At 39.4% G+C, this 26,339-nt stretch overlaps 2 protein-coding genes across 3 annotated transcripts; one reads left to right on the top strand and one right to left on the bottom strand.

Annotated features, from left to right (window-relative positions):
* Positions 1–1,948: 1,948 nt before the first annotated feature.
* Positions 1,949–14,519, bottom strand: tmbim4 (transmembrane BAX inhibitor motif containing 4). 2 transcript variants are annotated; one of them, XM_033038247.1, is made up of 7 exons: positions 14,375–14,519; positions 13,240–13,348; positions 11,608–11,713; positions 8,853–8,886; positions 5,692–5,809; positions 2,823–2,868; positions 1,949–2,670 (listed from the first exon to the last, which is right to left on the bottom strand). In XM_033038247.1, exons 1-7 carry the CDS (start codon positions 14,457–14,459, stop codon positions 2,464–2,466), a joined length of 705 nt encoding a protein of 234 aa, XP_032894138.1. In that variant the 5' UTR covers positions 14,460–14,519; the 3' UTR covers positions 1,949–2,463. The 2 variants fall into 2 exon arrangements, with proteins under 2 accessions (XP_032894138.1, XP_032894139.1); XM_033038248.1 differs by lacking the exon at positions 2,823–2,868.
* On the top strand, positions 14,458–16,575 carry LOC116984270. Its single transcript, XM_033038386.1, has 3 exons — positions 14,458–14,484; positions 15,520–15,769; positions 16,229–16,575. Exons 1-3 carry the CDS (start codon positions 14,458–14,460, stop codon positions 16,573–16,575), a joined length of 624 nt encoding a protein of 207 aa, XP_032894277.1.
* Positions 16,576–26,339: the final 9,764 nt, after the last annotated feature.

Consider the following 26,339-nt stretch of genomic DNA (forward strand, 5'->3'; position numbering starts at 1 on the left):
CTCCAGGTGACTGAAATTATTTATTTAGGTTTAGGTTTGTTATTGACACAGGTACTGAGGTTCAGTGAAAACCTTTCCTTTGCATGCTATCCAATCTAATCAGATAATACTATAAATAAATGCAATCAAGCCAAACCCAAGTATAATGGGTAGAGCAAAGGGAAAGATCAGTGTGCAGAATATAGTTCTCAGCATTGTAGTGTACCAGTTCCATTGATGAAGTCCAATATCCCTAATAGGGAAGGGATGGATCAGGCTGTACCCTCGCTTATGAAAAGACTGTTCAGAAAACTGATAACAGAGGGAAAGAAGCCGTTCTTGAGTCTTTGAGCCCTTTCAAGCTTCTGTGTCTTCTGCCAGAGAGAAGGAATGACCAGGGTGGGCCAAGTCTTTTGATTATCCTGGCTGTTTGTTGAGGTAGTGTGACGTGAAGGTGGATTCAATGGTGGGGAATCTGGTCTGTGTGATGGACTGGGCAACATCAACAACACTCTCTTTCTGCTCAATTCAATAGTTACTGTTACTGATATTACATTATTAATTTACCTCATTTAAATTCCTATGGTGAGCATTAAATGCATATCTTAGCATCAGTAATCCATGCTTTTGGATTCCAATTCAAATGATATAACCACTGCGCTCAAATTCTGAATAGGCAACAAAGTTTAAAGAATTGAGCATTGTACAGTGTAGGAGCAATTATGTACATTCTTTTGTGGGTTGTCTATCACAGAAAAATGAAGGGAGCTGAGGAAATTACTGAAATAAAAGGCATAACATTGAGTTTGCTAAGTTATAAATGCTGACACAGCCAAGGTGCAGACTGTGAGAATGTACTACTCAGCAGTTAATAAATAAAGCAATATTCTCTCAGACAGCCAGAATTTAATTCTCACAGCTATTATTCAGTAAGGAGAACTGTGCTTCTCCCTTATTTCAGGGTTACAATTTAGTATAAATTTACATTAGAAACATGTCTTCATGTTATTCAAATCAAAAAAGCAACAAGACTTCTGAAAAGGTGGAAATACAAGTTGGAACATAGCCTCTTGGCAACATATTAGGAGGGATGCCTGTAGCCTGGAGCCTACGATTTCTCTGCATACACGGTTAGAACTAGTTGGGCTACATTTGAAAACCTCACCCTGATAAATATTTCTAGTGTAGGTGATCTTTGTCCAGCACGTGATCCAATCATTATCAGTTTTATGATTTTCAATTGCTTAAGTATAAGTGTACATTAACCCGTGTGCTCACATAGGCTAACTACTTTTATTCACATTGGTATGATGTTCAATTAGTTATACGTACAAAAATAAGCCCTATGGCCAACCAAGTCTACGCCGACCCATTTAAAGTAATCCCATTTTATTTTGCCGACATTCCCGTCAACTCCCCGAGACGGTACGAAAGATCATGATTAAACCCAGGTTGTGGAGCTGTGAGGTAGCAGTTGTACCAGTTGCAGTGTTCCCCAATCCGTAAACAAAGCACAGTGCAACATGGGAACAGGCCCTTCAGCCTATCCTGTCTCTGACGAACATGATGTCAAATTAAACTAATTATTTCTGCCTGCACGCGAACATATCCCTCCATTCTCTAAATATTTATGTGCCCATTTAAAAGCCTCTTAAACGCCACAAGCATGTCTACTTACAAGGAAAAAAAGCTGGCGGGCATTCAATCTAGGATTTTGAATAGGCACTGTATATGAGACTTCATTATTTCTCAATGTCAAATGGATTGCTTTGGGGAATTTAATATTTCATAAGTGACTTAAAACTGCTCATATGATTTGTAATCGCTAACCACTCCCTTTTGTATTCTCTCCAGATTTGAGGCAAGATTAAACAGCTTGACTGCTAAATAAAGTATTTTGTTTCCATAATTAGTGCTTATAACTTAGTTTGGACTATGTATTATTCCCTTTTAAAATGAACACAAAGGGCACGTTGCTCAAATTTTATTTCAAGGGTGATACATCCAAATGAACAAAAGGAGATTTTACAGAATAAGATTTCAATCCACACACATTCAAATAACAAGCAAATATCTATTTCATTAAAAAAAAAATTCAAGAACAATCTTCAATTGAATCCATGCCAAATCTACTTTTTCCCAGTTTAAATAAATCTTTTCAATCCAAAATAATATATTTTTTTTAAGAAACTAAATTCAAACAAGCAAAGTCAATCAGACACTGCTGGATTTAAAACTGGATTTGCGATTTATAATAATTTTTCATGAAAGCTATTCTCCAAAAGTGCCCCTGATTGCCCTCAACAAAAAAATGCACAAATTGATTATACTCAAAATTATCTACATCAGCCACTAAATACAATCAATTAAGAACAAAATTACCCAATAAAATTAATCATAAGGTCCATACACAAAGTGCATTGTTTCATAAATGTTATAGTTAGATACACAGTTAGCTTATATTATATAATTATCATTTGGTCGTTACTTTTTGTTAAGTGTTTGCAAGATCCGGAGAATATACAAGAAGAGATTAATGACATCCAAGTACAAGTTTATTGAAGCCAGTACGTATTCTTCAGGTGAAAGCTTGTGCATCAGTACATGTGTATCATAGATGATAAAACCACAGAAAAGCAGAGCTCCCGCAGATGCAAATACAAGTTCGATTGTGTTGTTCGTGAAGAACAGCTAAATTTAAGCAAGACACAAAAGCATCAGGAATCCTATTTGGTAGATATCATTGAGAATGTATTAAAATGTCACTGTAGAGAGTTAAAATTAGGCAGATTTAACTTTAGAAGCTTTAACTTCAATAACAGTTTAGGACAATTTATACTTACTCTCAAAAATCCAGCCAGGATCAAAATCCAGAGACATGCAAAGAGGCTAAAGGCAAACAAAATAAGAATAAATATCTCAACATTCAGTCATGGAGATTATGTGATCACAGTTCAAACAGAAAATTATGTTTACCAGCTCAGACTATGACAATCACAAGTTTTGTTGAATGGTAATTTTTATTTGTAGCGAATACTAAAATTAACAATTAGTGTTATGATATATTAAGGGAATGCATAAAATCTGTGTAAATGGACATGTTAGATGTAATTATCAAATTATTTATTGGTGGCAGATTTGGCTTATGGCCTGAATGCAGTTAATGTTATAGAGCCTGCCAGTGATACAATTCCACAATTTGGTCATTACAAAGTATTCAGCAAGCTTATCTGCTTGGAGACATAAGGAACTGAAGATGCTTTAATCTTGAGCTAAACCCAAAGAGTTGGAGGAACTCAGCAGGTCATGACCCTTCTCCAATCTGAAGGGTCCCAACCTGAAATGTCATCTGACCATTCCTTCCACAGATGTTGTCTGGCCTGCAGAGTTCCTGCAGCACTTGGTGTTTTGTTCAAGTTTATTTGCTTGACAGGTTCACAGAAATTGTAAAATGTTTTCTGGCAAAATATCCAACAAGATTCAGCAGCTTTTACCAAATATTTTTTATCAATACAAGAAATGACAAATTAATAAAATTCTCTAGCTCCACCAGTGTAGTTTTGTCATTATTCACTTCCCATTTATCAAGTCTATAATGTACAGTTGCACACCTAGGCCATTTTCCCAACTCATGGCACGTATTTCCAAACCTCTGCTTTGGAAGCACTTCTGCCCTGTCCCTGACCTCCAGATCCAGCTGCAAACTTTAATTCCAGTTCTGGCCTCTGCAATACCCTCCAAATCTAAATTAGTATTCACATCCTCTCAAGATCCGGAGATCAGTGCCGTAGAGTCGGCATGGGGTCGCCTCCCTGATGACACTGGTTCCGAGGTTAGCCGGGGGAGGCGCCTTGGCACACGGAGGCAGAGGAATGGCTGCGGGAAGCAAGGGACAGCGCGCTCACAAGTCAATGTATCTGGAGGTCCTGCAGCAGCCAGGCAATTGTGTGGATTGGGTGTCACTGGAGGCTACACAGACGTCGAATGAGTGTGCGGATCGAGCGGCACACAGTGGCAGAGGATACCAACAACATCACCAGCCAAGCCGACCCCTGTAACACCAACGCAATGCTGCCGCTAGGATAACGGACCTTTAAGTCCTTTATGTTTATAAGAACTTTTAATCTTGAAAGATACAGGAAAGCACTGGAAACCCCTTGTGTACTGCCTCAGTGTATATGCACGATTCTCACATTACAATTGTTGCACTCTTGTAGTATGGTATGATTGTGCTTAATTGTTTGACAGAATTGTAGGCAAAACAAAGAATTTCACTTTATCTAGGGACATTGGACAATTAAGTACTACTGAAGCATTGAATGTCCCCAGCAGTGAAGTCCAACTTATTCTGTTGGTTATATTGCAAAGGCTACATTGTTCAAATGCCTCACACCCCAACACAGGCATTTTATCCCAATGTGTGCCATGGGAGATTACCTGCCAAACTCAGGAAAAGTTCAAGCATGTGCTCAAAGCTTTCCTAGGGACCTCTGGCCCATGGCTGCTCAAGGTGGAGGATTATGCAGCTTGATATTCAGAACCTCAATATCATGCATTGGGAACACATAGAAACCATACTTAATAAATGGAAGCTGAACACCATCTAAAATTAGTCCATCATCTGCCCTGTCAGAACCTCCTGGAAGAATTTGCAGTTCCCATACTGACCTCATTCAAAATCTCAGAACCTACAAAACCAGAGTGGAAGCAAAATATCCTTGATCGCAATGGGCAGCTCATTAAAGAATTTATGATGCATTTTTAAATATTGGAAATTCATGGTATGAAACATAGAAAAATAGATAATAGGTGCAGGAGTAGGCCATTCATTCCTTCGAGCCGGTACCGCCATTCCATATGATAATGGCTGATCATCAAAAATTAGTACCTCACACCTGCTTTTTCCCCCATATCCCTTGATTCCGTTAGCCCTAAGAGCTAAATCTAACTCTCTCTTGAAATGGTTAACTCCGACACATTCCATACTTTATCCAAGATATTACTGCAACGTATCATAAATGTCTAGAATTTTGGCCCCAATTAACATCCACTTAAAGCAAAACAAAACACCATTCATATCCTCTGTACAACAAAATTCGTAAAAATTTTAAATTATTTGTTGTGAGCTTGATTAACTGGGGCTCTAAATTTTAACCATTAGAATCATTAATCTGGGGGTGAAAAATATGGTTGGTATATCCCTTTTTGCGGAGTTTTAAAAAATTTATAATAGAGCGATTGTTACTCTTTCTTTTTTTCTTTTCTAGGGTCTATTTCTTAACTTTCTTCTCTTACTCCTTTTCTAATGGGCTTTCTTTTCCCAACACTTTCCTGCACCTTCACGACTCTTTCTCACTTTCCTTCCTTCTTTTATTTCTATCTTTTTTAAAGCTTAAAAAATGAAGGGGTACAACAAATGTAATGAGATATATGAGGTGTGTATTACTGTAACTTATTGTACTTCTAATAATTTTTTTTTAAAAAAGAATCATTAATCTGTACTGGTTGTTGAAAGAGTATTCCCAGATGGAAATTCCTCATCTCAGAGGATGTGGCTTCAGGCCTTAAAAAGATTACTGATTCTCAAAATCAGTTATCTCATTTATGCTGGAAGAGACTGCCAAGTACCCAAGAGTTCTAAAATAAATGGAAAGAAATTTAAATCATTAAGCAGAAGTTAATAATGTAATAAGACTTCTAAAGTGTACATACCCTGCTCCATATTTACTGAAATCTCTCTTTGACTGAAACGTGTAGATAGTCAACACAGTGAATACAGCAGTCGTTAGAGCAAATGCTTGCAGAACTACCGAATAGTCGTAGAAAGTAACTAAAAATAAAAAGGACAATAAAAAATAATTGTCAGAAGTGACTGATATATATCTCTGAAGCAACACTTTCATTTACTTAGGTACATTACAGGATTAGGCTTAGCATAATTGACCACAAGAAGCAATTTCATACAAGTGAAAGGAAATACGATGCAGGTCTAAGAAATCAATGAAAAATTAAAGTGGTTTCACTTTGCAATCTATTGGTTTTCTTTATCTTGTGGGTGGCAACGCAGTGGGCATCAGCTTCTGGGGTTCAATATTGATTTCTGGAGTTGTCAGTGAAGCCTGCATGTGCCACCTATGAGTTTGAGTTTAGTTTATTGTGACGTGTACCGACGTACAGTAAAAAGCTTTTGTTATAATAGTCATAGAGTCTTCCGGTGTGGAAACATGCCCTTCGACACAACTTGCCCACACCGGCCAACTTGTTCCATCTACACTAGTCCCACCCGCCTGCATGCCAACCAGTCAGGGTAAAGCCAATACATGATTACTAGGAGTGCGTGATTTACCAGGGTGCTTAATTTTTCACTACATCTTAAAGACTTGCTGGTTTGTAAGTAAATCGGCTATTTACATTTGCTCTGGTCGTGGAGTTGGTATATGTATGAGAAAAAGTTACAATGAATGTGGGAATTGGATTGATGAGATTGCTCTGAGAGACAATAAAAACTCTATGGGCCAAATAGCCTCCTTCCAGCTCACAAGAAATCTGAAATATGACAAAGCATTCTCTATTTAAGGTGGCGCTATTGAGCAGCAATTACGGCTAAAGTTTGCTCATTCTCCATTCATCTTATGTGGGTACCCTGAGGTGATACAGATTCAGATACAACTAGGTATGCTAGTTGGTTAATTGACCACTGTACAATGTCTCTTGTTAAGGGGTTACAGAAGTGCATGTGAGAGAAAACATGGTGCTGGGGCACATGTGGGGGAAGGTACAGATTGATGGGTCTGCTTTGGGAACCAGCACTCAGTGAAATAATATCACTTTTCCATTTTGGGTAATAATAAATATTAACCTAACAGATGTGGCAACAAAAATATTATTACATTTTGATGACTATTAATGAATTTAAATAGTCATTCAACTTCACAGTTCTTTTGGTCAGTCACAAGTTCAAAATGTACTAAATAATGTTAACATGTTTAAGTATCTCCCACTCAAATTAGAGGAGAAACTATACTCACCTGTTATCTTCATTACACTACATCAGTATCCCTATAACAGACCTACTTCCCTGTGTGTAGATAAATTAGATGCAGATTGGCTGCTATCATTAGAATTTTCAAGCAAGTAGTAGTACATGCTAAGTTGGTTTGCATAGGTAGATTTGCCCAGTATTTGTTCGTGTATTCACGATTGCCCTTGAACTCAGTAGATGACCAAACCATTTCATACAGGTCATTTGGAGACATCTCACTACGTAGGATGCCGGTGCATCAAAGAAACTTGGTGGAACCTAGATTACTGAAAAGGGTGGTTGTCACTAGCACCTCAGCCCAGTGGTGTGGCATGAGATCCAATTCGCTGGTGGCGAGCTTATGGTTGGGATGGTCAAATTACTGCAGGCCCATGGGGATGAACAATCACACTGAAGTAGTTATGTAAAACTGCACAGGCATGTATCTGCCACAATTGCTGTTCCTAATAATAATTATCCCTCTAATCAAAGTATGCCACCAAAGCAGCATTTAAATAAATAATGTTTTGTTTTATGCAGCATTTAAACAGTATATGTTCATAATATACAAATGTTGAGTGTTGAGCCAATCGATATCCATAAACGTTGAAAGAACAAATGGGCTCAGTCAGTTAAACTTGCATCATCTCCAGTTCTTATTTTCTTTTACTACAGCCACCCAAGTGAGGAACTGAGATGTCACTGTATTCTGGTAGCACACATTTAAGACTGAATTCTGTTTTTGGTACTGGGAGGAAGAATATGGTTCCACGTTTGGAATACATGATTCAAATCTTGAACAGAAATAGGCAAGCTAATTTAAATCGTGCTTACAAATGAGCACAAGTCAAGCTTTTCCTTTAATTATAAAGACCATTGGAGAGGGAGAATTTCAGATTCAAAAAACACTATAAAGTCAGAGACATAAATCTGATTAAATAATGTAACTACCATTAATAGCATAACAAAGATCTAAAGGAATTGTTTGCTTAGAACAAGGGCTTCTTTTTTAAATGATCTGGTAAGATGAAGTTAGCAGGAGCTAGATAATAAAATAAATATATACAATGCTTCACTCACGAGGATCTTCTGATTGCCTTTAAGAAGTAGTATGTAATCCTAGATGTCATTCTTATAACTCATCTTTGAGTAAAACATTGTCATACTGAAACAAAACAACACCAACAGCCCATTATTTATATAATGTATTCTCATTAGTCTGCAATTTTAACTGACCGTACTTGCACCTCTGTTTAATTCTACTGTGTGAAATTGTACCATGTAATTAGAACTTGGAGTTTGATTTATGATTTAAAATCAGTATGTTACCACGTTATTTAAAAAAAACTTGAAATAAAGTCATATGTTAAGTATATATAGATACTAAAACAAAAATGAAGTAATTAAAACAGATTTAACACTTTAATACATCTTGGATTATGGGATTATGACGCAGAATAAAAAAAACATTTGTGAAGTTTAATATTATGAAAGCTAAATTGGACAAAGATGGGGGGGGGGTCATTTATAAAAATGGAATAAATGGCTGATATTTGACAATTGAGTAGCTTTTAGATCTTATGCAGGTCATTCTATCCAGTCTCATTCTAAAACGATAAGTATTACACAAGAATATTATACAGCATTGTACCTTCTTCATAGTTGAATTATTTTAGTTTGGTTTATTTTCTGTTGGTGATAATAAAATATAAACAGATCCAGGAGTCTTCATATCAATTAGTTGCAGAGTCCCTGTTTCAAAGTCTCCATTACATAGAAAAATAGTTTCCATGCCATTTTAAATAAAATATTTATATTCACAAGCCCGCAATTCACAAGAGAAAGCCCTTACCAATGGTAGCTACTGTAGAAGCCTCAAGAAGAGTCTGTGGAAAAATAATTTTCAGCATGTTACTAAAAGTTTAAGAAGAAACACCAGTTCGCAATTCTCCCCCAAGAATGCTGATATTCGTTCAACATAGGGCAGCACAGTAATGCAGCGCCAGAGATCCGGGCTCGATCCCGACTATGGATGTTGACTGTATGGAATTTGTACGTTCTCCCTGTGACCGCGTGGATTTCCCCAGGTGCTCTAGTTTCCTCCCACAATCCAAAGACTTTCAGATTTGTAGGTTATTTGTCTTCTGTAAATTGTCTCTTGTGTGTGGGATAGAACTAGTGTACGTGATTATTGGTTAGCGTGGACTGGATGGGCCTGTATCGCAAAACTAAAATGTCTGCATTAAATCATAAACTGCATGTGATACTTCTACATGATATTTGTTCTGTCCAAAATAGTTATGGTTAAAAGATAGCCTCTCTTTTCAATATTACATTAAAAAATAGTAGGGAACAGGTTAGTGTTGGTTGGTTGATCTGAAATTCTTCAAAATCGATGGTAATTTCCTCACAAACTGTCAGGCAAATGATGAAACTTTAAGATTACTTGCAACTTAGTTGATACACAAACATCTTTGTATTCGCATTCAAAACAGACTGAAACTGGTATGCTAATTGTATCAAATAAATGATGTTATATATAGGATTTTAATCCACATGAAGGGGAAATGAGAATGAAGATCTTAGGTGAGAAAAAATAAATAAAGATTGACACAAAAAGCTGGAGTAACTCTGCGGGACAGGCAGCATCTCTGGAGAGAAGGAATGGATGACGTTTCGGGTCGAGATCCTTCTTCAGACTGGTTAGGGTTTAGAGAAATAGAGATATGGACGATGATGTAGAGAAATAAAGAACAATGTAGGAAAGGTCAAGGTCAGTTTATTGTCACACGTACCAATTAAGGTACAGTGACATTCAAATTACCATATGTTGAGTGAAAAACGAAAAGCTAGTGTGACTTGGGTGGGGGAGGGACAGAAAGGTCCTAATCCCATAATACGGGGTTACCTGAAGTTGGAGAACCCAATATTCATACCACTGGGCTGTAAGCTGCCCAAGCAAAATATGAGATGCTGTTCCTGCAATTTGCGTTTAGCCTTACTCTGACAATGGAGGAGACCGAGAACAGAAAAGTTTGTGTGGGAATGTTAAGGAGAATTAAAGTGTTTCGCAACCGGGAGATCAGGTAGGTTCAGATGGACTGAGCAAAGGTGTTCAGCGAAACAATCGCCCAGTCTGCGTTTGGTCTCGCCGATGTATAAGAGTCCACATCTTGAACAACGGATACAGTAGATGAGGTTGAAGGAGGTGCAAGTGAACCTTTACCTAACCTGAAAGGACTGACAGAGTCCCTGGACAGAGTGAAGGAAGGAGGTATAGGGACAGGTGATGCATCTGCGGTTGCAGGGAAAGGTAACTGGCGAGTGGGGTGATTTGGGTGGAAGGGGATGAGTTAACCAGGGGGTTCTGGAGGGAACGGTCTCTGCAGAAGGTGGAAAGAGGTGGAGATGGGAAAATGTGACTAGTGGTGGGATCCCGTTGGAGGTGGCGGAAATTTCAGAGGATTATGTGTTGTATGCGACGGCTGATGGGGTGGAAGGTAAGGACTAGGGGGACTCTGTCTCTGTTGCGACTGGGGGAGGGAGAGTTAGGGTAGAGCTGCGGGGTACTGAAGAGACACAAGTGAGGGCCTCATAATAATAATAAACTTTATTGTCATTGTAAATACATACAACAAAATTTCAGGCGCACTGCCCGAGCGGAGCTCCAACGTATCAGATAAATAAATACCGACAATGAAAACAGCAAAAACGGCAAGAAAAACGTTGTCGTCAGAATGTGCAATATTCCACAGTATACTGTTATAGCAGTACAAAATAATGATTATGGGGGGTGTGTATTCAGTGCAGAGTTTATAGCCGATATTTTGTACTGCTATAACAGTACACAGTGAAATACTGCAAATCATGTGCATGATGTGATAATGTGCTTGATGATGAATATTGCACATAATGTGCATGATTCATGATGTGAGAGGGGTTAAAGAATGAGGACATCTCGGATGTTCTAGCATGGAACACCTCATCTTGGGCGCAGATACGGGGTAGACAGGAGGAACTGGGAGTAGGGGATAGGGGATAGAGTCTTTGCGGGAAGCGGGGTGGGAAGAAGTGTTGTTGAGATAGCTTGGACAATTTAAAAAAAAATTTACAGTATAGTGTGAAATAATTAAACAAACAAATAGCACATTTGGAATACCACCATACAGGCCTACATTGGAAGTTAGATATTCCCATAAGGGTATAGATCAAATGCTAGCCTATGGGACTAACATAGTGATATGACACCAATAATGCACTAATTCAAGCATCTGACCGTGCTGTTGTGTGACTGTTTGAAAACCATTAAAATAGCCTCCATTAAGAATTAAGAGTTAATAGCCTCCATTAAGAGTCCCTATTCTTTTACGGATATTTACAGAAATTGAATAAATAACTACATATTCAACAATTGGATAGGAGCACATTCTGTTGTTGAGAAAGCTTCCAAATCAAGCACTTAGTAAGTGGCTACAGAAAGAAAATGTTCATAAAAATATGTTTTTTGTGCAGAAGCACACTTCTAATGAAAAAAGTCCTTATCAACTCCATATAACGTTAAAAAGTCTTTATGTAATCTCAATAAAATGATTTAGTCGAGTACTTACAAACCCAAACAGAAGATACAAATTAAGAGGATGCTGATGTCTGTAGATTGCCAGAGCAATTATGAGACCCAGAGATCCTAAAGTCGTTACCAACACCAAGGCAGGACTAGAATCGGGACAAGACAGTAGATTAGCAAGTAATAAAATATATACTTTAAAATTAAATTTGATATTATTTTAGTTAATGATTAAAAAACTGCCGCGTGAGAACGTGAACTTTCTCTGATAGTTAATTTGGATTATGCGAGTTCGGTATACCGACTGGTCATAGGTCACTCGAGATAAACATTCTCGGCAGCTGAGCTGCTGCATGTATACAGACCTGCGTTTCATCCGTAGTCAGGATCGAACCGGGTCTCTGGCACTGCAAGTGCTGTTGAATTGCTACTGGAGTTAACGACACTTGTTCTCCACTGGTCCACCAGAAATCTCAGCAGTGACAATCTAATGAATCACGGTCCAGTCTCTTTCAGCCTAGGTGTTTCGGTTCCATTCTCACTCAGGCTGTCCTCCCGGGTCATACAGGGTTATTATACAGGGGTGAACCACACACCCCTCTGCTGCATAACCACAGGAGGCAGATTTGTGAGTCTCACTACTGTCCCCGCCCCCTGCCGAGTGTCCCATCCCTGTCCGGGGGCGGCCGGAGATGTCTGGGGTGACCCTGGACTGACGGGACACCGGCCCGGAGCAGCGGCGGCCCCAGGCTTACAGCTAGCGCGGAGAAGAAGCGCTAACTCCAGCTCAACTCTGCTGCAACTCACGAGGAACCCGTTCCCCGATCGGCCGGGGACCGTCAGCTGCATCTCTCGCTTTATCCAGTGACTGTCAGTTAACCCCCTCGGTGCCGGCGAAAGCCGAGCACCAGTCATCAACGGGGATACACGCAAAATGCTGCAGTAACTCAGCGGGTCAGGCAACATCTCTGGAGAAGGGTCTCGACCTGAAACGTCACCTATTCCTTTTCTCCAAATATGCTGCCTGTCCTGCTGAGTTATTCCAGCACGTTGTGTCTACCTCTGGTGTAAACCAGCATCTGCAGTTCCTTCCTACACAGCGACACCTGTCTGCGAGTAAAGGCGAGACGGCGGGGAGGGAGATGGGGAGAGAGATGGGAAGAGAGAAACTAGCTATTGCGGCTTCACAGCATGCCTCGGACACCCTAACTCCCTAAGAACTCCCCGGCGCTGGGACAATTCCCCCATCCCCCACCCCGGACTGGAGAGGGGGACTGGGGGACATTGCCCGCCTCTGCAACCAATGTGCAAAACCCGGCACTCCCCACAGAACGTTATACTAAACACATCTGTGCGCAAAACACAAACACGCACGTCTTTCACCCCCCTTCTCTCCCCCCACCTCTCACCGTCTCTCATCCGGTCCAGTCTCTCTCCCTCTCTCTCACTGTTACGCCCCGCTCTCCTGGCACCCCTGTTTGCTTTTTTTCCCCCTCAAATGACCTTTGACAAATCCCATGATTCCTTGCATTTTTCGGAATACCGAACTCACTTATTGAATTAACGTTACTTACTGCAATGTGAATGGTGACATCAAATCTCACATTAAGTCAAAATAAAATGGCAAGGAGAGGTAAATCATAAATTGTAAAAGGAGAACTGAAGGAATATTTACCTGCCATGAACAAATTCTTTGACAGTGCTGTTATGCAGGAAAACAGCAGACACTGCGGTGGTCAGAATAATTTGTACAGATAAGATGCTGTAAACCTTGCGCAGAAATCCTATCAGAAGAAAAGAACGTATAAATTCCTTGTAACGTGTAAATTACTTTATATAACAAAAAACATACAATCTGAGTGGTGCATACTAACAATGACAGAACTATCGGGTGGTTTCACTTTCTGTTTATAATTGGCGAGTTAAACCTTTCCATATCATTCCCACTTTCTCCAGATGATAGATTAATTTATCACCACCATGCTCGGTGGCGTCGTCCAGAATGCTTAGAGAAAGATAGACACAAAAAGCTGGAGGAACTCTGCGGGTCAGACAGCATCTCTGGAGAAAAGGAATAGGTGACGTTTGGGGTCGAGACCAATGTTCAGACTCTTGAGACTCTCAGATGCTTAGAGAAAGATCCTCTTGTCGTCAACAGCATCTGCAAGTTAAACTATTAATAATAATTGCTCACAAATATTAATTCTTACCTTCGATACAAGGCTTCCCCAGCCGATCACCTTTAACAGGATGTATCCTATGTCGTGTCATCACAACACGGCCGTGGGACTTATCAATGTTGTAATGGTGGGGTAGTGATAAAGGGCTGGAAGTGTGTTTTCAACCAAAGATACTAGAGGAGCTGCTCTAGTATCTTTGTTTTCAACCGTGTTTGCTGCCAGCCGGCGGGCGGGGAGCGGACAGATCCGCTGGAGCAGCCCTTGTCCCCGGGCTGACGGCTGGAGAAGGCTGAGCCCCGGCCCTTGTCCGCGGGCTGAGCCCCGGCCCTTGTCCCCGGGCTGACGGCTGGAGAAGGCTGACCCCCGGCCCTTGTCCCCAGGCTGAGCCCCGGCCCTTGTCCCCGGGCTGACGGCTGGAGAAGGCCGAGCCCCGGCCCTTGTCCCCGGGCTGACGGCTGGAGAAGGCCGAGCCCCGGCCCTTGTCCCCGGGCTGACGGCTGGAGAAGGCCGAGCCCCGGCCCTTGTCCCCGGGCTCCATCTTCAGCTCCAGCGGCCCGGCCGCCGCCGCCTCGGCCCTTTCCCTTACACTGAACCGAGACGACGCCATCGTGCCCCCGCCTCTGCTCTTACCCATGCGGATGTCCACGCTGGCCGACGCCACGCTGGTGCCGTAGTTGAAGTCATCTTCGATGGAGGAGCGAGGGTACGGATCCATGGCCGGCTCCTTCCTTCACTTCCGCGTAACCTCTTCCGGGTCACACCACCTGGCCCGCCTTACCCAGCAACCCCCGTCCATGTCCTCCAGAGGCATCTCCTTGTCCTCCAGAGCAAAGATATTTGATCTCTCTCTCTCTCTCTCTCTCTCTCTCCACCTCTCTCTCCCTCTCTCTCTCCCTCTCTCTCTCCCTTCTGATCCTAATCTGAGGAAAGACATTGTTGCCATAGAGGGAGTACAGAGAAGGTTCACCAGACTGATTCCTGGGATGTTAGGACTTTCATATGAAGAAAGACTGGATACACTCAGCTTGTACTCGCTAGAATTTAGAAGATTGAGGGGGGATCTTATAGAAACTGACAAATATCTTAAGGGGTTGGACAGGCTAGATGCAGGAAGATTGTTCCCGATGTTGGGGGAAGTCCAGAACAAGGGCTCACAGTTTAAGGATAAGGGGGAAGTCTTTTAGGACCGAGATGAGAAAAACATTTTTCACACAGAGAGTGGTGAATCTCTGGAATTCTCACCACAGAAGGTAGTTGAGGCCAATTCATTGGCTATATTTAAGAGGGAGTTAGATGTGGCCCTTGTCGCTAAGGGGATCAGGGTGTATGGAGAGAAGGCAGGTACGCGATACTGAGTTGGATGATCATATTGAATGGCGGTGCAGGCTCGAAGGGCCGAATGGCCTACTCCTGCACCTATTTTCTATGTTTCTCTCCCTCCCTTCTCTCCCCTCCCTCCCTTAACTCTCTCCCTCCCTTCCCTCTGTGTGAGAGTTGGCAACCCTGCTATGCCTTCAGTCCAAAAGAGGATAGAATGAAAATACTAAATGGTCTTTGTAAGAAGATTTTAATAAGCTCTTCTACATTTAAGGTAAATTGACATATTAGAGGCAAAATGCATCTTCAATATAAAGGTCTCTCCACACAACGGAAAACAATTACACTTAAGTGAAACATCATCCATTCTGCAGGCATGTAGTTATAATCATTTTTTTTATTATTAGTTAATCCTAAATGATATTTTCTGTAATTTCAGAAGTCAACAGTGGGTCCAGAATACTTGTCGACAAGATCTCCTACACCAAACTCCGGTGTACTTCTCAGCCAACTGTTGTCTTTGTTCTGAACAATTTGAACTTGAACAGTTTTCCAACAAGCAGACCAAGAACAAGCTAAATTGGAATACAGTTCCAACACTCTTTGACATTCCTAACCCGCCGAAACGTCTGTCTTCCCAACGCAGGTTACTCAAGAGGAAGAATGAGAACCTCCCATCCTCACCAATGCCTTTAAAACAGCAAAGAGGCAAGTATTTTTTTTCCTTTTTAAAATAAAATATATTCTCTCACTTTGACTAAATATAAAAAATTGTATCCAAACTGATATCATTGCTAATGGTCAATATGTAATGGCATGTATGGTACTTTTATTTTCATTTGTGAAATGTTCACAAAACTATAATCACACATAAGACTACACAGCGTGGGCTGATGGAATGCGTACTAGTATTTAATTCAAGTAAGAACATCCATTTTAAACTTCCTCAAGCATAATTCATACAACATTTAAATTGATTTAATTTAAAACAAATCTTCAAAAAATCAAGATCATGATTTTCTTCTGGTAGATTGAAATTGGTGCATCACATCTATTTTTAATTATAATTAGTAGTAGATGCTGATTTATTTACATGTATATGCTTAATCTTTCATTAGTATGCTTCCCATTTATTTTCCCCTTTCTCATTTTGTTTTGTCTTGGCAGTGTCACACAACATACAGGCTGAACATTCTTGTTGCTCAGCTGCAGGCCAAATTCATCAGAAAGAACCCAGCAGTGTCTCTACAACTCCTGAAACACCTGATCTTCAATTCACACCAAATGTAAATGACAGCAGAGCTCTGAAGAAGGAAAGACAGCTTACTTTCCGCCTCAAAAAAAAGAATACAACAGTGGGAAAGAATACTACAGAAAGTAAGACAATTAGTGACTTGATCAGAGGGGCTGGTGAATTTTTACAAGAACCAGCACTGTCTTTGCGTCGCAGTTGCGTAATGTGTCCAGACGTAGAAGTGAAAGGGGAAGACGATGGAGTTATTCAGACAAGGTAGTTGCCTTGTCCCTCTACCACCAGAGTCCCCGAGCATATCAGTTCTGCCAGTGCATTTTCACACTTCCATCAATCTCATCACTATGTAGGTGGTTGTGCAATATTGAAGTGAGGCCTGGGTTTCCCCCTAAGATCTTTGAGCTTTTGAAAGACAGGGTTGCAGGGATGACAGAGAGGGATACATTATGTGTAGCCTCCTTTGACGAAATGAGTTTACGTGCAAGCCTCTCTTACAATATTACTGAAGATTCAGTAGAGGGTTTTGAGGACTTTGGATCCCCAGGGAAGACATCAAGGCCTGCCAACCATGCTCTCGTTTTCATGGATAGATGCTTGATGGGGAAATGGAAGCAACCTGTAGGTTACTTTCTGTCACGGGACTGCACAACGGCTGACAAACTGCAACCATTACTCAATGAATGTTTACAGAAGGTTAAGGCAATTGGACTACAGCCTAAGGCTGTTTGTGACCAAGGCCCAAGCAATATTCGACTCTACTCCAACTTGGGTGTGACAGAAGACCAACCTTTCTTCGTCCACGGGGGAACCATGCATGACCCACCCCACTTGTTGAAAAACACTTGGTCAAATTTGGAGAAATATGTATTTGAGGTCAAGGGAGAGGATGGCAGAAAAAAACATATCGAATGGGCACATATTTACACTTTTTTTTTCCTTCATATTTTTATCAGAAGCATATACATATCGTAATCAAAACACAATTTGTTTATCAATTACATATTGTTAATAGCTGGGATCCCAGCTATCAAAATAGCGAGGGTCCTCATTTATCAATTGCATATTAACACAGCTTCTAATTGTTTATTTTTATAGATAGAAAGAAGGGGGGGAGAAAGAGACGAAAAAATAGGATAAATTACCAATAATACAATTTTGGAGATAGGTCCGTAGATTATAACGTGTAACTATTCATCCAGTCCTGGATTCAAGTTTCAGTCAAGTTTCCGTGCTGGACCAATTTACCCTTTCAGAAAATCAATAAATGGAGACCATATTCTAGCAAATAATTCTGGTTTGTCAATTAAGACAAGTCTAATTTTTCCAAGTGTAAGGTCTCAGACATCTCCATAATCCACATTTTAATTGTGGGGGTTGTTGGGTTTTTCCAAATTTTTAATATTAATTTTTTCCCAATTATTATACTAAAATCAAGGAAATTTCTTTGCCTTGTTGTAAGTTTTAGGCTTTGTTCTGATATTCCTAATATTATTAGTTTTGGATCAGGATCCAATTGGATATTAACAACTTCAGAAATAATTTTTAAAATATCCGTCCAGAATTTTTTAATTTTTATACAATTTACAAAAGTATGAGTTAAATTAGCTTCTGAATATTGACATTTGTCACAGATAGGAGAAATATTTGGAAAAATTCTATTTAATTTTGTTTTAGTGTAGTGCAGTCTATGTAGTACTTTAAATTGCATTAAAGAATGTCTGGCATTTAACGAGCATTGATGTATATGTTGTAGACTTTCATCCCAGATATCTTTCATTATAGGTTGAGCTAGTTCATTTTCCCATGCTTGTCTATATAATTCCGTCGATGGGACCTCGCTATCTAAAATAATATTATAAATGTGAGATATTAATTTATCTGTTAGAATTCATCAAGGGTCTCTGGCTCCCTAGTTCTATATTCTTGTGTATGTGATTTAACATAATCTCTAGGTTGTAAGTATCTAAAAAAAATATTTGAATGTAGTCCATAATTCTGTTGTAACTCCTGAAATGAATGAAAAATACCTTTTCTGTAAAGATGTCCCACCTTTTTAATTCCATAATTTTTCCATTGTACAAAACCTTGATCCAACACAGAAGGTTTAAATGAAGGATTATTGGGGAGAAAGAGTGATAAATTATCCAATTTTAAAGTCTTTTGGCTTTTGGCTCACTGTACTGCGATTTCCGAGAGAACGCCGCCACCTATGGCCGTCATTTTTGGACACCTCGCTCAGAGCCCCCCTCCGCCTTCCTGGACTGGAGGATTTTTCCATCGATGAAAAATCAGAGAGATATTAATGTTTTTAAAAAATTAGCCATTCTCTCTGCTGGAGGGAGGGGGAGGGACTATAAAACCAGGAAGTGGTGTGCCTCACTCAGTCTCTGCAAGATGGAGGAAGCCAGAGGGTCACGTCTCTCTGAGCTTTGAATAACACTGAACACATCTCTACTCAACTGTGAGTGCCCTTAATGTGGTTTGAAAATGAAAATATGGTTGGTTTGAAGTAAAAATGCGCTGCAAATGGTTGTTTGGGTGGAAGTAAAAATGCACTGCAAATGGTTGTTTGGGTTGAAATAATTGGTGGAGAGGTGGAATTGGTGGAGAGGTGGAATATTGCGTCGGGGGACTGGCCATTTTTTGTGCCTTCCACCACAGTGATGAATGCTGTGGTGGATGTATGTGTTGAATTTTTTTTATTTGGGTTTGTGTGTTCTTTATCATTGTACCGCTGCTGACAAATTCATTTCACTTGCACTTTATGTGCAATGTGACGAATAAAACCGTATTGTATTGTATTGTATTGCCCTCTCGTGTGAACATGGAACCCAACGGGTCCCACTTAGTCTCGTATATTATAGGATTTTCACTATGTTTTTTTAATTCAGTTCTGTGGGAGCTAACAGAATCGAGCCAATTTCAAAAGGTAAACAATCTTCCTTTTCGATCTTTAACCAATCTGGTTGTTGATCCATATCTTCCAACCAGAAGTTCATATTTTTAATATTAACTGCCCAAAAGTAAAATATAAAATTTGGTAAAACTAATCCTCCATTCATCTTGGATTTACATAAATGTTTTTTACTTATTCTATGGTTCTTATAATCCCAAATAAAACTTGTGACAATAGAATCAACTGAAAAAGGTACAGTAATTGTGGAAGGAAAATCATTTTTATGGCATTAATTCTACCGAGCATTGAGATGAGAAGTGTTTTCCAATACTGAATACTCTTATGCAGTTTATTAAGTAAAGGTGGAAAATTTAATTTAAATAAATCAATTCCTAGATATTTAATTTTTTCGTTGACTATTTTAAAAGGAGATTGTTGCAATGTATGTAGGTTAAGTTCCGTTATTGGCATAATTTCACTTTTGTTCCAATTAATTCTATATCCTGAAAATGAGCCAAATTGAGTTATAAGATTTAACAAGTTTGGAATGCTGGTTTCTGGATTTGTAATGTATAGTAATACATCATCTGCATATAAAGACATTTTATTAACTGTATCTTTAGTATTATACCCATATATTTCTGGGTGGACTCTTAACACTTTCTGCCAATGGTTCAATAGCAAGGGCGAATAATAACTGAGATAGCGGGCATCCTTGTCTACAACCGCTAGATAAATTAAATTTAGGTGATAACATTTGGTTTGTCAATATTCTAGCTGTTGGGTTAGTATATAAAAGCTGAACCCATGTGCAGAACTTCTCACCCAGTTGAAATTTGTCCATCACCGAAAATAAATAGGGCCACTCCACCTGATCAAATGCTTTTTCGGCATCTAACGAGATGATTGCTAAATCTACATTAGCTATTCTATTTGAATATACAATGTTAAATAATCGTCTCAGATTATAAAATGAATAACGTTTTGGGATAAAACCTGTTTGATCGGGATGTATTAATTTATGAATCACTAAAATTAATCTATGGGCTAAAATTTTAGTTAATATTTTCTGATCAGTGTTTAAGAGAGCAATTGCTCTATATGAATCTGGATCCTCAAGGTCCTTATTCGTTTTTGGTATAAGTGTTATTGTTGATTCGTTTAAAGTTTCTGGCAGTTTCTGTTGAGTAAAAGCGTAATTATATAATATCTGTAGGCGTGGAGAAATCAGGTCATGACATTTTTTATAGAATTCAGAGTTTAAGCCATCAGGGCCTGCGGCCTTTCCGTTTTTCTTTTTTTTTTTAAATATTTTATTTTATTAGAAGTAAGTACAATCATATGGCACCAAAGTGCCTAATATATATTTTCATAATACATTTTATGTACAGCTTCTTATTTTTTTTTTGTTATAATAAAGAAGAATAAGAATAAGAAAAAGAAATTAGATAGTAAAGGATAGAAAGACGTGAGATATATAGTGTGTGAAGAAGAAGAAAAAAAGAAGAATGAATGAAGAAAGTTGAAGAAAAGAAAATAGGAAAAAGAGAATAAGACATAAAGAAAAGAAGTAAGGAGATCATTGTTTATAATCTTGACCATCCCTCGTCCAGTCCTGAAACAGTTAGCTTTTACATTTGTGTTGCACCATATGATTCCAAAAAGACGACAAATGGAGACCAACTCGTTATGAATTGGTCTGATTTATATTAGGAGGAATCGCATTTCCTCAAGATGTGCGGTGTCCAACATGCTTGCGATCCACTCTGTTTTTCAAAGATCTAATGGACTCTTCAATATATTTTACTGATATTTCAGCACCTAATAATTCCTTCTCTTTCAGATCTAAACCTGTAAGATTATATTTCTGTAAAAATAATTCCATTCTTGCAGAACACTGTCGTTTTGGTTGAATAAAGTGTTTGATAATATTGTACAAATCTGTCATTGATATCCTTGGGCAATGTTAGTATTTCTCCCATATCTGATCTAATTTTATAAATTGTTTTTTCCCCATCCATGATATTTCAAATCATAAGCAAATGGAATAAGTTTAGAATCTACTAAAAAGTAGTCTATTCTCGAGTAGGTTTTATGTACCGGTGATTAGAATGAATATTCTTGTCCGGATGGGTTTTCGATTCTCCAGACATCTTTGATATTAGTAGTATTAATGTATGAATTTAGTCATTCACTTGCCTTGGATTTTATTTTCCTTTGTCTTGATGATCTTAGATAAGAATCTAATGTACAATTTAAATCTCCAACAGTTATCAAATTATGTTGTGTAAGTTCCGGAATAGTATTAAGTGTTTTCTTGAAAAACAAAGGGCTGTCAAAATTTGGTCCATAAACGTTCAGAAGGATCACTTTTAAAAAATATAATTCACCCACTAGTATAATATGTCTACCATCGATATCCGCAATAGTTGATATATGTTTAAAAGGTATATACGCTTACGGATTAGAATTGCAACCCCTCTAGACTTATGAGAGAATGAGGAGTGGTACGTTTTGGCAATCCATTTTGCTTTCAATCTATGTTGCTCTTCCTTTTTAAGGTGAGTTTCTTGAAGAAACATTATATCAGCTTTGAGTGATTTTAAATGTGCTAATACTTTACCTCTCTTGAATTGTTCATTAATACCCTTAACGTTCCAACTACAAAATGTGATTATTATTATTATTCATATTAACATCTTGCATCTTATAGGTAGGGTGGTCTATAAAAGAGCAGATGGTTCAACACACTAAACCCGACATTCCACCCGAACACAAGATAGATGAATTTTAGATTTAATAAGTCTTCCTCCCGAACATATCTCCTTAAATAAAACTTATAATTGAATTCAATATTAAGGTTATAATAAAGTAAAGAATAAAGAAAGTGGAAAAATAGATGACTAGTGGAGTGCAAAAAAATAAAAAACTACATCTACAATCAGCGTAGTTAGTGATAGCCACAATAGTATGGCTAACCATCGAAAGACTTCCGTAGCCGTAAAACACTTTTAATACTAGCTCCATGATTTAGTAAAAAAGAAAATTTCAATAAAAACAATTGATAAAAGGGGGAGGGGAAAAAACATTTTTAGGTCTGAAGAATTTGTAATCCATTAGTAAAAAATTATTATTCTCCTGAAAAAATATGAATCGGATATTAGTCAAATGTAAAAAAAACAAATTTTTATTAGTAAAATACCTACATCAAACCTTATTTACAGTTCTTATTTATAACTAATTCTAAGTAAATCTAGTTAATAATAGTTAGTAATAATTAGTACTAAATAATAAGGGTTGTAAATCAATAGCAAGAAAACCTGCTCGACTATCATTATCAACTAAGATGGCGGCGCCCTGCTCGGCTGCGGCTGCATTGGCTCCCGACAGTAACAGAAATTTAAAGGTAAAAAAATCACTCACTTGCTTATTAAGTCCGGAGTGTTTGATGGTCGCTGTTCGGTGCGACTGTCAGTCCGTGTTGAAACTGCGTGCGTCCATCAGTTCGGCGGTCGTGGATCGGGTCACTAGTAGAGGCTTTTGATCTAAATTTATAACTTTTTTTAATAAGTCTGCAGCAAAGTCACGGAGGTCTTTATTTCCCTCTTTGCCCTCTTTAACACCAACAACTCTTAAATTCTGGCGTCTCTGACGTCCCTCCAAGTCAATACATTTTTCAGTCATTTTATTCAATAAGTCTGTTAAACGCGTATTCTCGGAGATAAGTCTTTTTGTAGTTTCAGCACTTGTATTGGCAATTGACTCTAATTCAGTTATGGCTGCAGTATGTTGATTTACTGTATCGTATGGGTAGGTAGGTGGGTATGGGTAGCCAGATTAAAAACAGCTTTTTTTCTGCTGTTATCAGACTTTTAAACGAATCTTCCATATGCTGAAAATGTATTCCCGACATCCCAACCTACCTCTTATGGCCCTTGATTTTTAAAAATCTGCACCTTCTCTGTAATGTAACACTAAATTCTGCACTCCATTTCCTTTCTCTTTATCAATTGTACTCATGAATGGCATGGTTTTCATACACAGCACGCAAAACAAAGTTTTTCACTGCATCTTGGTACACGTGATCATAATAAGCCAATATCAATCTTCATTTTCACTTATCCATTTACTGCTGAAACATTTCCATCCAATGACTGATAAAACTAAGACAACAAGCTACATGCCCCAACTTATAAAAAAGTCGAAACAAGAAAGAACTTAAAAACAAAGAATTTAAAAAGTAAATCCATTAACTATAGGTAGCCAGAATGACGAGAATCATTCTGGAATGCATAATTCAGAATTAGCACCACAAAGGAACTTAGATTGATTTCTCTGAAGCTTCCTTGAGAGATCTGATAGTAGATAAAGAAATGAGAGCCCTAAATCTGGTCCACTTTTTAACAGGGTGGAAACGTCCTAGAGGTTATAGGGAGGTTTCACGGCAGTCGGGTCACGACCCATGACCCGTACTGTTGCTACGCTACTCCAAATGGAGTACACGCGATGAACTGCAGGTAAGCACTTACCATTGTTTCCAGCGTAGCGGGCCTGTTAAACCCCGCTGAAATTGTCAATTTTTGCGCTGTAAATAATTATGGAAATCAGGATAATATCGCAAGGAGGGCGCTGTCCTGTGCATGGCTACCCAGCCAACAGCTGTCCGTCTTTTCATCTCTTTTTTAAATTTTTAGTTAGTTAAAGTGTTTTTGTTCTGGAGGTCTAGACTTTTTTATGTGGGGGGTGAGGGGGGGAAGGGGTAAACTATCTTTCAGGGTCCCTACCTGGTCGGAGAGGCAGCTTTTCTCCGGGCTGCAGTTTCCACCCGTCCTCGCGGCCTACCAGCGGGCCTGGAGTGGTGTTTCCTGTCGGGGACCGCCCAGAACCTCGGCTTCGGTGGTGGCACAGCGCTGGAGCGCTATCGTGGAGCAGAGCGGGCGATGCCTTGCCCGGGTCGCTGCGCTGGAGCTCCGGTGAGCTGAAGACCACCGAGATAAACATTGCGGAGTTGCGGGTCTTTGGAGCGGCCAGCTGCGGGCGGCGGCGCTGAACTTAAACATCGGGAGCCTGGGATCTCTCGATGAGATCGCCAGTGGTGGAGCTCCAACCGGCGCGGCCTTGTTGGCTTCGGAAGCCGCGGGCTCCAGTGAGGGAAGCGGCCGTTCCAGGGTTCCCATGCCGCCGAGAGGATTCTCCCGACGCCGGAGTACAATCATCCGGTGAGAACGGCCTGGAACATCGGGCCTCCTTAAAGGCAACTGTGGAGGCCTCAATAGGCATGACTATGGGTGGACATGGGATGGGGACTGGACACTGTGCCTTCCCTCATAATGGGAACCATTGTGGGGTGATGTTTTTATGTTTAAATGTCTTTATTATTGTTATGTCTGTATTCTTTCTTTATGTGCTGCATGGCAAGAAGCATTTCACTACACCTAGGTGTATGTGACCAATAAAATAACCTTTGAACCTTTGATAAGCGTGTGAGACATTTAGCCTACTTCAGAATTCCAAAAGTGAGGAGAAATGACGGTAGATAGAAGCGAGAGCTGAAGGGACAACAACAGCCAGAGTGCTAGGTGAACATTGGCCGTTTGCTCACTACATTTCATCAACTAAGGCATTATTTGTGTTTTTTCTTGATTCCTTTGGCTTCTAAAAAGTTTCAGAATTGATAAATCTTGCTGTAATTTTATTAAATCGCCCATGGTTCCCAAGTGGGTTTTCACATACAAAATGAAAACGCATCTGAAGAAAAATTCAGACAGATTTATCACTTCTGAGAATTTTTAGATACCAAAGAAATCAAGAAAAACCACAAATAATGCCTTACAGTTGATGAAATGCAGTGAGCAAACGCGATAATTTCCAATATTTTCGATTCCGATATCTGCACAGCCAATCTTTACCAAGCACTTTAGCTGCTGTTGTCCCTTCAGTTCTCACTTCTCTATACCTTCATTTCGCCTCACTTTTGGAATTCTAAAGTTGGGTACATGTCTCTCACACTTACCCCGACTCCCACAATTTTTTTCAGCGCAAAAATTCAACAGTTTGGCGGTTTTTAACAGGTAGGAATGTACGCGTTTCTTGCATTAATAACATATACCGGAAGTGACGGATGTCCTCCAGATGCATTGAGCGGCTCCGTGCGTCAAGCCCTATGACCCAGTGACCTTACGTGCAACCCCCCTATAGCTTTAAGGTGAGAGGGGCAAAGTTTAAAGGAAATGTGCAGTGGGAAATGTGCAGTGGTGAAAGCAGATACATAGTGATATTTAAGGGGCTTGATGTACTGGCTGCCAAACACTCTCCCCATTCCCACAATGACCTTTCTGTCCTGGGCCTCCTCCATTATCGTAGTGAGGCCCCGCGCAAATTGGAGGAGCCGCACCTCATATTTCGCTTGGGCAGCTGACACCCCTCTAACACTTCCTTATCTCTGTAACTCCGTCTCCCCTGACGCTCAGTCTGAAGAAGGATTTTGACCAAAAACATTACCCATTCTTTCAATCCAGAGATTATGAGTCAAAAGTGTTTTATTGTCATATATTCCAGCAATTCTTAGTTGTAGCAGTACAACATAATATGTAAACATAAACAATGAATGTAACAAACGAGAGGAAAAAAAGTCCAGTGTGTATATATACATACTCACAAATACATATATATATATATATATATATACACACACACACACACACACATATATATATATATATATACACACACACACACACACACACATATATATATATATATATATATATATATATATATATACACACACACACACACACACATATATATATATATATATATATATATATACACACATGCACACGCACTGGGCTCACACACATACAATGTGAACGCACAAAAAACAAACAATAGTAGTGCAATAATAATCTACAGTATGTAGTTCAAAGTTTATTTGATGTTCGCATAATTCCCAAGAAAGACTTGTTTTCAGGCTGCCGCGGTAGTCTGTACAACCAGTGAAATGCTAACAATTGTGATTTACAAAATAAAACGATAATTCCTGTGTCCGTGATGCGAATGAGGCGGGACGGGAGGTGGAGCAACATTGGAAGAGAGTGGAAGGAAGGAAGGAAGCTGAAGCTGCAGAG

This window comes from Amblyraja radiata, chromosome 19 (assembly GCF_010909765.2).
Source record: "Amblyraja radiata isolate CabotCenter1 chromosome 19, sAmbRad1.1.pri, whole genome shotgun sequence".
Taxonomy (NCBI): domain Eukaryota; kingdom Metazoa; phylum Chordata; class Chondrichthyes; order Rajiformes; family Rajidae; genus Amblyraja; species Amblyraja radiata.